We start from the raw sequence: 14,122 nt of genomic DNA on the forward strand, positions 1-14,122 counted from the left end.
AAATTGGAAAATGTTTGCATTATTTTGTCACTTATTGGGATTACTATGCTACCATTATACATTTACATCCAGTCTTTGTGCTAAGCTAGGCTAGCGGTGGGTGCGTCAAATAACACTTACAGAACGCACAGAAATGAAAAAGGTATGTATGGACTTATCTAACTCTGGGGGATACTGTGAATAAGCTAAAGTCCCAAAAAGTCAGAGTGTTCCTTTAATAACGTAGATGAAAATATATTGTGCTGATACAAGTTGTAATGTTATGTCTATGTATCCCCCTCCCCCGCATAAGCCCCACCCCCGATTAATCGATCAATCGTTTTTGAAACCTATCCATGATCCAGATGAGAAATTTCCCAAAATGCCCATCCCTATTTATAAATATTTAAAAGGCAATGGTTTAAAGCTCACGGTACGATATGAAACAAATGAATGGAATAACAGTGCGCTCACCAATCAAACAGCCGCGCTGCGCGTCTCAGTCTCTCAAAAACAAAATCAGTTCTCTCTCAAGAGAAGGCTAATTATCAGGTTAGACACGGATACATTTTCTACTTGTCCTACATGTTTGCATCTTTACCTTTTGCTGGTTTGCGCGGCACACGCACATTTGTTTATAAGTTCAATAAACATTAAGACTTGCTTAAAGAGTTCTGTGTATGAAAATGTGTGCATTGAATTGATTGGGTCGTGTTCAAATGATCACTAAACGTTTGTCATGACATCTATCTGCTTGCATGATAAATATTATTTTAGAAATTAATAATTCATATAGTTTATTACGACATGCATATGTTCCGTGATAACTACGAAAAAAAAAGATAAAGTCATAATGGTCTTATCATGTAACTATACAACGTTGTATCCGAATGCAGATAAGAGAAATGTTGTGATTGTTACAGATACAAATACTGGCTGTTACATGAAAATGTAAATATGTAATGTCATAATTATAAAGTTTTTAAAATGTATATATGTAATTGTTGCATAAGGCTATACATTAATAAGCATTTATTGATTTAAAAAAAACAAAACTATTTAATGTAGTCAAGTTACTCAAGTATTTTTTTTTTATAAAAAATCGACTACTAGAAATTTGTAGTCTTGCAACCCCTATACTGTACAACATATTTCATTATTGTAAATGGTATGTTTAAGGCTATCTAGGTGTAGACGTAAATAAAACATAGTCTAAACAGGTAGAAAATTAAATTATACAATTAAACTTTTCAGAACGCAGCAAGTGCCACCGCTACTGCAAGGGGTTTTAGTGCTGGAAATCCATTTATCCTACTCTGAAGCTTCTGCGTCATCATGGAGAGCAGGTCATGGTTTCCTAGCAACAGCAGATGCACGGGAGCACGAGCGTTCAGAGTTCAGGCTAAAGAGTGCTTTGGAAAAAAGAAGTATAGTCCTAGCCTATAACACTCAACAATAACCCACCTTTTCTATCGTTTAATTTTTTAAGGCATAATACACACATCCTTAAATGTAATCTATTCCAAGTTAATATCCCATTTTTTACATGACTTCTAGTATAAAAAACAAAGTCGCAGGTTCATCCTATTATTCTTATTCTTATTTTAATTTTAATTTTTTTTATGGTGTGAGTCAGAGAAAATTGTGATGTGAATAGAGTGTCATGAACTTGCAGCCTGGTACACATAGATATTTTTGCTTGTACAGCTTGTACTTGTACCAACTGCCAAGGTCAGGATTTTACATTCAAACACTTTCATTAGCCTGTAGATCGAAATGAAAGCCCCTTAAAACAACATAAATTGTGTGGGTTTAATGGTTTCATAATCAATGTTTAATAACCATAACATGCAGTAAGAGCCTTTGTGTAAATTACTTTTTTTATGCATTAGGCTGCAGCCTATATGAATATCTCACATTTTGAAATTAACTTTCTAAAAATAAATGTAAAATACTTTTTCTAACGATTTTTAAGGTTGTAATAATGTTATATTATAAAGTTATTTTTGTTTTATTTTGTTATTTGATCTCCGTTTACAAAACAAAGTATAATTGCAGTCAGTTTGCAAACTGTCCTTTTTGCCACCTGGCGGGAGTTTTATGAACGACTTTAACATGCAACTGACTTGCAGTTAATGCTGTGGCCCTGCAGCGGCGGTACATGTGGCAGTAGTAGGCATTTTAGTTGGCCACCTACTGTAGGCCTATGTTTGTCACATCATTACATGAGTGTTTGATAACCACATTTGAGTTATAGTTGCAAAAAATGTTCATGTATATATATTCTGTTTATGTAGGCTATATACTTTATTCTATATTCAGTACCAATAAAAGTTTGGACAAACGAATGGGTCCAAAATTTTGACTATACTGTAATAAACTGTAATAAAATTTACCATGCATTAACTGTATTTTCCATTATCGCCCTAAAAATGTTTGTCCCTGTGACATTCACTTGTTTTGCATGTTTTGGAGCATTGTAATATATTACTGATCCATTTTTTCTTTCACTTTGACATGTTGTATGTTTGTTGTTGTAATTCTGATGACAGGAAGCCCTGCAGAGCATAGCCACAGACCCAGGGCTGTACCAGATGCTGCCACGGTTCAGTACCTTCATTTCTGAGGGCGTGAGTACATTCATGAACTACATATATCTGCTAATGCTTTTATTTTTATTAGCCAGTGTAACATGGCTACTACAACCAGTAAGGGTATAGGTCAGGGGCTCCCAAGCATTTTCATTCCAGGACCCACCCAAGGACAAGAATAATCTATCCCAAGACCCACCGAAATATTTAAAATAAAAATATGTTGTCAAGAAATATGACAACACTAATATGCACAATTTGTATTTTCACAATACTGGAATCTAGGGCTGTCAAAAAAAATCTTATTTTGAATATTCTTCGATAGAAAGCCTGACATGTCTACTTTTAAACTTAACAAGTGCTGCCGAAAAATATTCTGTGATAAGGTAATCCATATGAAAGCAACGCAGTGTCTGTTTTTCACGGCTCCCTTCATTATCTTCTAATGCGACCATCTCCCCTGCGCTGAGCACCCGGTTCAGATTCTAATGTTTCACTGAAACGTGTGGCTTGAATACACCCACACAACAGAAGACAACGCAGCCAGACTGTTCTTCAAGTTCTTTTTATTTTACTGTTTGCTTCGCGATGAGAGGAATAAGACATAATTCACCCCAAAAAGATGTGATGTGGTTGAGGATTTGAGATTTGAATTTCCTCAGAAAAAAATAGCACTTTATTCTGCAGAGATCATAATGTCAATGTCAATTTTAATGTCACATTTATTTATATAGCACATATCCAAGGCCAGGGCCTACCAAAGTACTTCACAGTCAAATACACAAAAAAAAGAACAATGAAATAACAAAATGCTAAGAATAAAGGTACATATAGAATACAACACATTCATCAAGGCGGCTCCCCTGTGCCAAAAGCTACTTCAAACAAATGAGTCTTCAGCAATGATTTAAAAGTGGACAGGCTACTAGCAGTCCGCACAGCTACGGGCAGTGAGTTCCAGAGAGTGGGAGCTGCTACTGAGAAGGCTCGATCACCACTGGTTCTCAGTTTCGATCTAGGAACCTCCAGGACCATCAGGCTGGCTGAACTGAGGTCTCTGGAGGGCCTATGCAACCTGACAAGGTCTGTAAGGTACTCTGGGGCTAGCCCATTGAGACATTTAAAAACAAATAAAATAACTTTAAAATCAATCCGATACTTTACTGGAAGCCAGTGAAGAGATGAGAGCACTGGATTAATGTGCTCCCGCTTCTTCCTGCCGCTTAAAAAGACGAGTTGCTGCATTCTGTACAAGCTGCAGACGATAGAGCTCAGACTTCCCAATGCCTGTATACAAGGAGTTGCAGTAATCCAGGCGAGTGGTAATAAAAACATGAATAACTTTTTCTAGGTCAGCCTGTCTCAGATACGGTTTGACTTTAGCTATCAGTCTAAGCTGAAAAAAACTAGACTTAACCACAGCACTGACCTGCTTATCCAGTTTAAATGCACTGTCAACAATCACTCCAAGATTCCTGGCATGGGATCTTAAATGAAGTGCTAGTTGGCCAAGGGAGCTGGTAAGAACCTGAACCAACTCTGGACGACCAAACAAGACAACATCCGTATTATTCTCATTAAGTTTTAAAATGTTTAGATCCATCCATGTCTTAATATCGCTCATGCAGTTCATCATGGCCTATAAAGATTCTTTTGCTGTAACATTTAGCGGTAGATACACCTGCACATCATCAGCGAAGCAGTGGAAGGAGATGCCATGCTTCCTGAATATGAATCCCAATGGGAGCATATACAGGGTGAATAGGAGTGGACCCAAAACTGACCACTGCGGCACCCCACAGGTCAGAGGGGCCAGTGAGGAGGAAAACTCTCCCATTTGTACAGAAATTGATCAGTCTGTTAACTACGACTCAAACCACTTTAGGACAGTGCCTTTTAAGCCAACACAGTGCTCTAAGCGCCACAGAAGAATTTTATGATCAACTGTGTCGAAGGCTGCAGTCAAATCAAGCAGAATTAGAATGGCACAGTTGCCAGTATCAAGGTGTAAGAATAGATCATTAAAAACTTTTAAAAGAGCAGTCTCCCTGCTATGACGAGACCTAAAACCAGACTGAAACTGTTCACAAACATCAGCTTTATTAAAAAAATGTTGGACCAGAATTAACACAGCTCTTTCTAAAACCTTTGAAAAGAAAGGGAGCTTAGAAATGGGTCTAAAATTAGATTAGACAAAACCAAAGGGTCTAAGTTCTTCTTCTTCAAAAGAGGCTGAACTATGGCATGTTTGAAGGAGGATGGGACGCAGCCAGAACTAAGACACAAATTAATAAATTTCAGAATAAAAGACTCCACCGAACAGAAGACCTTAAATAGACATGATGGGATGCTATCTGTTTGACAGTTAGCTGGGTGTAAATGTGCAACTATCTCATTCAGTTCAGAGAGACAGACCGGTTCAATGCTGTCAAAGACAGCTGTGCTTGCTAGAGGAGCTGAGGGGTCCTGAGCAGATTGAGATTCTAATAGCAGAAATCCTATCTGTAAAAAACTGCAGAAAAGCCTCACACAATCTAAAAGAAGGCTCCATACAAACAGCATCACCAGAGTTCACCAGTGAATCAAATACATTAAAAAGAACCTGAGGCTTATGAGCATTTTTTGACACAAATGAGGAGAAATATTCAGTTTTTGCAGTTTTTACAGCCTGCTGATAATTAATAAGACTGTCCTGAAGGAGTTCCCTAGAAATTTGAAGATTGACCTTTTTCCATTTTCTCTCCGCCTGTCTACATGTGCGCCTGAGCGCATGAGTAGACTCATTCAGCCAGGGCTCCTTCTGTGGCTTTATAAGTAAGTCTTATGTTAAACATAAGTAAGTCTCTTTTTATTTATTTACATACTTGTACTAGTTTTCACATAACGTGTAAACATTTTACTAGTTAGACTTTTTCCAAAGACTTTTCCAAACTATAATTCCTGACTAAATGTATAATCAAGTGAAATATTATGAAGTTTCAATAACAATATACAATACTATACCATTCAAAAGCTTGATGTAAATAAAAATAATTGTAACAAATAAATATAACTGTAACAAATGTAACACAATGCTGTTCTTTCAAATTATCTCCCCTAAAAAAACTGAAAACAATATTCCCAGCTCTTTTCAACATTAATAATAATAATAATGATAATAATGACAAATGTTTTTTGTAGAAAATAAGATTAATGATTTCTGAAGGCTTGTGTGACTGGGGTAATGATGCAAAAAATTCAGTTTGAAAGTCAGCTTTGATTGTTCCTAATAAACTGTTTAACTGCACTCCCAAGTGGATTTTCAATTATGTTGTGGGATAATTAAATATATTCTAAATAAACTACGAACATAAAATGATATCGATTTATTTTGTCCTCACATTCTTTCTTGTAACTCCTCCCTCTCAGTGACAAAGCTGACTGAAAGGCTCATTATGCAGCTCATTATGTGGCCCTTTGTCTTCTCAGGTGCAAATCACAATGATATTCATGATAGTTGATGCCTACTCGCATATGACTTTTACAAACAAAAAGTGTCTTAGAACATTTAAATCAATATATTGTTTTCTGTGTGTGAGTAAACATGATTTTCACATAATTTAGAAAGAAAAATTGCAGGCTACAAGCTCCAGTTCTCAAAAGTCCCGTGAACCAATGTCCTGTATGTGTTTTATTGCCTTATTCAAGTGATTTAACGTTTTAAGTTTTTCACTAACCACGCATAACATCAGCCCGTTTTTATGGTGAATTGTGTGAAAAATACTGGGGTTTTTTTTACACTCGAAACATGAACACATGTTATATTGCACACTGTAAACACAATCAAAGCTTAAAAAAAGCGTGTAAAACGGGACCTTTAACAGTTCAGAACAAACAAGGGACTCATGAGCAACCATACAATATCTTACTCAGGACAGAACTAAATAAGAAAATAACATGCATTTTGTACGATCTCTCTTATTTTGTTTAAATTATTCAAGTTTTTACAGATTCTGCAAGGGGTTCCAAACTTTCGCATGCCACTGCATTTGTAATTTTTTTTAATGAAATATTTTATATAAAATTAGTTTTGAACAATTGTTGTTTATAGGTTATATTCATTATTAAAAAAAATCTTTATGAAGAATAGCTTATTTATTTAAGAAAGGATTAAAAATAAAGTAAAACATTTTTTTTTTGTCGACTGTAAACGGTGACTGAGCAACTGGAACAGACCTGGTCCGACTGGGCACAAACTGTCTCTAGATCAAATAACATTCATTATCGCATGACAGTTATGTAGTGTGTTCTCTGTATGGCTGGGCAAAATAATAAATTTTTTAATTAATCGCACTAAATAAATCACTAAATAAGGACGTGAACACATGAACAACATCTCCAGAACTGATCTGACAGTCACTTCATGAGCATTTGACCGTTTGATTTTGATTGAGTAAAACTAACTAAATTACATCACATACACAGAACTGTAAATGTACGTCAACCCATCAAAATAAAAGTCTGGTTAAAGACTAATGTTCTGCAGAAAGTACATAGACTGCTACTTAAAAAAAAGCAATTTTTTTAAAGGTTTAATCACACATTTCTTCCATGTCTAATTTTTTATAGTTATTTCCTTTGTTTACCAAAAAGTTAAAGTTTGCTTAATTTTCAATAATTAAAAGGTAAATTAAATTAATGTTTTATGTGTTTAAAGTTTAATGTGCATCTCAGAAAATGCTTTATTTAAAACCCCAACTCAATGGCACTTAAATGCACTTAATTCATCTGTTAACTTTATTGTCAGAGAAACAATGGGTAATAATTTAATGTTTATTTTGATATATGCATTATGCATTTAAAAACTAAATATATATATATATATATATATATATATATATATATATATATATATATTTTTTTTTTTTTTTTTTAAAGGAAACTTTGTTAATTTTAATAGACCCAGGAGTCTAATTTTCTCTTTCATAATTAATATTGCACTTTAATTAAGCAAAAACACATTTTATCTGATTACTCGATTAATCAATGTAATTTAAGGTAGAATACTCGATTACTAAAATATTCGATAGCTGCAGCCCTACATTTAACCAATCCAAAGTGCACACACCACACACACCCGGAGCACTGGGCAGCCATTTATGCTGCGGCGCCCAGAGAGCAGTTGGGGGTTCAGTGCCTTTCCCAAGTGCACCTCAGTCATGGTTTTGAAGGTGGGAGAGAGCGTTTTACATTCACTCCCCCCACCTATAATACCCGCCTGACCGAGACTCGAACTCGCAACCTCTGAGATAGGAGTACAGATCTCTAACCATTAGGCTACAATATTTTTTTTTTTTTATTGCTACTGGCGACCTTGATGAAACCATAACATCTCCATAACATCATGGAGAATCCACACTAGGGCTGTCGCGATATACCTTGACGATTGACGATAACCCTGATATTCAAATACATAATTATCAATATCTTGTTAATTTAGTGTGTAAGGATATACCGGTATTAGTGATAACCGCAATATTAAAATGAACAGTTCTCTTATGTTGACACCACATGTAAATACTTGGTAACAGTACCTGGTTGAGTGCCTAGGTGGCAGTATCGTGCCTAAACTCTGACACCTATCACAAAAGAAGACGACACAGCACTCACAGCTACTCTGAGGAGAGCTGTGTTTATCAGAGTAAGTTGTTATTATTTTACTAATCATAGACTGGGAAATATTATATAACCTATTAACAGCGGTTTTCTGTGTTCATATACTTAAGTAAAGGGTGATTATTTTAATAAGTACCGCGTTTTCTTTACTCGTCTTATTTTTGTATTTGCAATCAATACGGCCTGTGCGTAGTAAATCTTTATTTCTTTCCTTTTTCAAATCTATGAACAATTACACGATTAAAACGGGTCTTGAAAAACTGAGCGACCACATTGCTACATTAAACTCTGTAAAATGTTAAGTTGGTCACAGTGCCATGCACTTAATGCCTCATCTGTGGTCATTCTTCAGTAAGGTTCATTAGTTAACATTAGTTAATTACATTAGTTAACATATATAAATAACATAAATAATAATGAACAATATTTCCACAGCATTTATTAATCTTAGTTCATATTAATTTCAGCATTTACTAATGCATTGTTAAAATCACAAGTTGAGTTTGTAAACATTAATGTACTATGAACATTGAATAAATCGATTTTTATTAACATTAACAAAGATTAATAAATTGTGTAATAAATGTATTGTTCATTGTTCATTCATGTTCGTTAATACATTAATGTTAACAAATGGCATCTTATTGTAAAGTGTTACCATTAATATTTATTCATCATACTGTTGAACTTGACAGTATTTTCTCTCTTGTTATTTCATAAGAGCTTCAAAGAAGACGGAGAAAGCCAGAGTCTTGTGCCCTGCATTTATCAGTATCAATATTATGCTTGTTGGGTGAAAAAGAAAAACTCAATAAACAAAGTAAAAAATAGTTGACTGATATCTTCCCCACCCCAAGGTTTCTGTAGATATCACGATATATTGACATCGTGAATTCTTATGGCCACAATAACAAGTGATATGAAAAATCTAATATCGTGACAGCCCAATCCACACCAAATTTCAGGGATCCCTTCAGCTCGAGGAACCCTCTGGAACTCAATTGAAGTATACATCTAGAGTTCCTCTTTTTTTTTTTTTTTTGATTCTTTATTTCTTAAACAATTTAATTTATAACTATTTACAACAAAGCCCAAGACCCGCCCACATTCATAAGATACAGAGATAAGAAGAAGAAAAAAGAGAGAGGAGGGAATCATTGTTTAGAGGTATAACCAATACCTCTCAAGATTTCAAGAGGTCTGATAAAGTCTCAACAAGGTCCAATCAAAACTGTACTGCCCTTCTGGTGGCACCATGCACTTTAGCTGTGGTACACTCCAAAAGAGCAATGTCCAGCAGATAGGACATCCAAGTAGATGGCTTAGTAGCTGGGATAGATGGCTCAAACCAAAGTTTCAGGATAACCTTTTTGGCAGTAGTGAGGGCAGCAGACAAAATGTCAGTCATCTGATTGACAGACAGTGATAGCGAGGAATTATCCTACAAAAGAAAAAGCAGTGGATCCTTTTGGAGTCTTTAGAAGATCAGTCAATATGTCCTGCACCGAGGATCAAAACATCTCAATTCTAGAACAGTCCCAGAACATATGCATATATGTACCTTGACTAGGTGACATAAGGGGTCAGGCTTTCTTTTCATTTTATATAATAAACAGGGAGTGGCATACACATTATAGATTAATTTATAATGAATCGTTTGATGTGCTGGGTTCTGTGAGGTAGCAAAACAATTTCTTCACACAATGTCCCAGTCAATCAGAGTGTTAAGTTCTCTCTCCCAGAAGCTATCAATCGGAATAGTTGAGTACTGTCACACCACAAGTGATTTATAAATTATACTCACAATACCTCTAGAATCCATACTAGAATCTATCCAGTTTATCATAGGCTGAGGAGATAGTTTAGTTGACCAGGGTACACCATATGCTGTCAATGCAGATCTCAGTCTTAAATACAAGAAAAAGGAGAATCCTGGGGGAGAGAATTCATCTTTTAGAATCTGAAAGGACCTGAGCCCATAATCATTGTATAGATCTTTTTAAAGTGTAAATACCACATTCAACCCAGCATTTATAGAGCTCCTCTTTTGAATGAGAACACCCCCACGTCGAAAGCCCCGGGGTTCATTAGTTACTTGTGGTTAAATTTGTGGTCTGGCACAGACTGATCTAGCAATCCCAGGGGGCTCCATGTTCTGTACAAATCCAAGCCTCATAGTTCAGCACGCTTGTGATCCATGGATTAATTGCACAATTTAACCATAATAGAGTACAAGTTTATAATTTGTTCATATTTACAAACGCAAGCAAATTTTAAACACTTCCAGAAAGAAAGGGCAAAAGGGAACTTTTAATAGTCTCAAGTGAATGAAAACAGCTGAGAAAGAAGAAATGGGATGTGATGTGTATCATTATATCAGATTCGTGCCTCAGGTCTTCAAAGGACAGCGGCCTATAAATACTGATTCTGTCATTAATGATCATTAAACAACAAAACAGCTGTGATAAAATGTATATTTGATTTATACTATTTATAATATTTTTTTGTAATTATTACATTTATGTATTTGAATACTACCAACCTTATTTTATTTATAGCATATTGTGTTGTATTTATCTATGCTTGTAATTTGTGTATTTGTCCTTATTTTTACTGGCTGTTCTCGTGTCTCTTTAATCATGTTCTTACAACAGTAATATTTGCTGTGGTATCAAAGAAGTACTTCGCTTTAAGTAATAACTGGAAAGTTTTTTTTAAGATTGAAATACTTTTTTCTTGTTAATCCAAAAAAATTATCCTATCCATGGGTCAAAAATAGTAATTTGATTCGAACCATTAGATTTGTGATCCATTGAACAAGTATAATATACTCAAAGAATTTCAGCTAATATATCAATATTGTCCTCTTTTTTTTTTTTTTTTTTTTACTCCCTAATATCTGTATCTGCCCCAAAAAAAAACATATCAGTCTGGCTCTACATTTTACAGTTTCATTTGAGAAAACTACCGTTACATACACAGCAGCAACAGTTCCTCACAACAACCGGTCAAAATAAAAATTTTGTTTAACATTAAGAAACATCAGAATATATTACTATTTAGCAGTCTTAAGACTCAATGTTACTACTGCTAATACATATTAATACATCTTTATTTTTAAAGGAATAATCACATTTGTTTTCTTTTTTAATTTTAAAAGCAAACCTCTGTTGTGCTGCACTTTGTTTGTCAAAAAATAAAAGGGTTTAATTTTCATTTGATTAGGATAAATTAAATATTTTAGGCCTGCGTCATATTACCACAAAAATAAGAACATGCTTTAAAAAGGACCCTATACAAAAAAAAAAGAACAAAAAGAATAGGTTTAAAGGAAAGGCCTGTGGCTCTTTCACCATTTGTAAACATATGTTTACTGTTAATGTTTTTTTAAATATCAATAACATTTCTATTAATACTATATTAGACCCTTATTAGAGTCTTAAATGTGTATATATATATATATATATAATATGAGAATCGAATCAAGAGCTTGCAAATTAAAATTTAATCGAATCAGGACATCTGGAACAATACCCAGCCCTAGTTCTCGGCTTCACTGAATGAACGGAAGACTCAGACATTGGTGATCTGCTATCGCCTCCTACCTCACAAGTTGGAGACTCAGAACAAGAAGTGTCTGTTGGAAAGATACTTTTAGCCCTTTTTTTCTTTGCCGGGAGTCAAATATATCAACCATGTGTGCGGTAATAGCATCTACGGTAATTCACGTTGGCCAAAACACACAAGGAAATGTGTCACTGACATTTGCATTCGGTCGGGATAAGTTTTCTCAGAGGATCACTGAGTTTGCTGAAAAACAGTAGGTAATTTGCTCTGGAAATATTACAGAGGTTGTGTGAGAATAACACAGACGTGTCAGATTCGGACGGGATTAAAATCACCAAGTACGTCTGTGAAACACAAATTCCTTTAACGACCCCCTGTTAAACTAGTCCCGTCCGAATAGGGCTAAAGGGCGCAAAAAGTCCAAACCTGATGGGATACAGTTGAGCTATCATTTGCTAATAATGAGCCATGATATGTTTATGATATGTTGGATTAAAAAAATTATAGCCTGAATGCATTGTAAGTCACTTTGGATCAGGGATGTCCCGACCAGGTTTTTCTGCCTCCGAGTCATTTGATTTTGAATATCTGTCGATACAGAGTCCCGATCCGATACTTCTATAATACTTAAAAAAAAGAATCAAGAAGAGCGAAAAAACTGATCCAGGATGTTCAATAAATTACATTTTGAAATGTATTCCAATATAAAACAGCTATTTTAAATAGGCTAGTAAAAATATTTCAAAATCTTACTGTTTGCTGTACTCTGGATCAAATAAATGCAGGCTTGGTGAACAGAAGGGACTTCTTTTAAAAAAAAAAAAAAAAAAACATTAACAAGCTTACTGTTCAAAAACTTCTGACTGGTACTATAGACAACTTTAAATTTTCTCTAATTTCTAGCTTTTAATTGGCCTAGAAATCTATAAATGCTGGACAAAAAAAAATAATAATAATGATTTGTTTATATACTACAAACACTGTTTATCACATAAGGCAGAATAGTTTCTATACTGTAATAAATGCTATGTCAATTAGCAATGCATTGTTCATATACTTTATTTATCACCTGCTGGAGAAGACTTGAAAAACAATTTAATGTCGTGATATTATATTAATGTCTTCATGTTTGCATAAGTTTCTGTTTTCCTGTGAGCACCACAGCGATAGCTGGATGCTTTTGTCCATATTAGGAATTTCCTGATATCAGCGCTAGAGCGCACTCCGGCTTCGAGTATGAATGAAACACACACTGCATGAGAGTTTAGTGCTCTGTGATGTTCATCTCGCTGTATTCTGGGCCCGAATTAAATATCAGGTCATGCGCAGAGTATCATGTCTCTTTGAGTTTGAATATATATTTATTCACACGAGCTCTTGAAAACAAAGTGATGTCATGCCGCACGCGTTGCTGTTTCTGAGTGGAGTCAAAAGGGTCTAACTCTGTGCCACCGCATAACTAAAGATGTGTTAAAAATGAATGAGAATATATATATATCCGAGACCTGATCGGGAGGGAACGTCCTATTCCGATCGAGTCTGAAAACCACGCGATCGGGCCCGATTTCCGATCACGTGATCGGATTTGGACATCCCTACTTTGGATAAAAGCGTCTGCTAAATACATAAATGTAAATGTAATAGGCCTGCTCCCGTGAACTGTTGTGTTAACAGTCAAAGCCATTAAAATTAACTGTACTTTATCTGAGGGTGAAGTGAAAGTATTGCAGATTACGTCCATTTAAGGTCTCCAAACATAGGTATGAATGAATTTGGATAGATCTTTGTGGTCTTTCTTAATTTTTTTTTTAATTTTTTTATGGCAGTTCTTCCTAAACCTTAGAATTGGGTTTGATGGTTAGTGTCAACCCATAGTCCAAAGAGAAGTCCTCTCTCAGGTGGATGTGGGTGTAGAAGGTCTCCCTTCCTGTCCTGCTAGAGGTGCAAAAGTGCAAGTGCAAAACGTTTTCGGGTATTAACCTTTGTGCCATGTGCTACCAAGCAACACCTGCTCTCATTAAAACATGTATTACTGTTATACCGTTACTACATTTAGACAAGTGGTGATCTCTTTCATCTTAGTATATTTTGGATTTACGCACCATATATATATATATATATATATATATATATATATATATATATATATATATATATATATATATATATATCTGTATATATATATATCTGTATATATCTATATATATATATATATATATATATATATATATATATATATATACACAGTATTGTTCAAAATAATAGCAGTACAATGTGACTAACCAGAATAATCAAGGTTTTTCGTATATTTTTTTATTGCTACGTGGCAA

The 14,122-nt window shown here is 34.8% G+C and overlaps 1 protein-coding gene across 1 annotated transcript in view; it reads left to right on the forward strand.

Moving 5' to 3' along the window:
- taf6 (TAF6 RNA polymerase II, TATA box binding protein (TBP)-associated factor) overlaps positions 1-14,122 on the forward strand; it is a 76,441-nt gene that overhangs the window by 39,009 nt on the left and 23,310 nt on the right. Inside the window, exon 8 of the mRNA XM_052591396.1 lies at positions 2,532-2,609. Within this exon, the coding sequence (XP_052447356.1) occupies positions 2,532-2,609 (78 nt within the window). The remainder of the gene's footprint in view (positions 1-2,531; positions 2,610-14,122) is intronic.

This window comes from Carassius gibelio, chromosome A5 (genome assembly GCF_023724105.1).
Source record: "Carassius gibelio isolate Cgi1373 ecotype wild population from Czech Republic chromosome A5, carGib1.2-hapl.c, whole genome shotgun sequence".
Classification (NCBI taxonomy): domain Eukaryota; kingdom Metazoa; phylum Chordata; class Actinopteri; order Cypriniformes; family Cyprinidae; genus Carassius; species Carassius gibelio.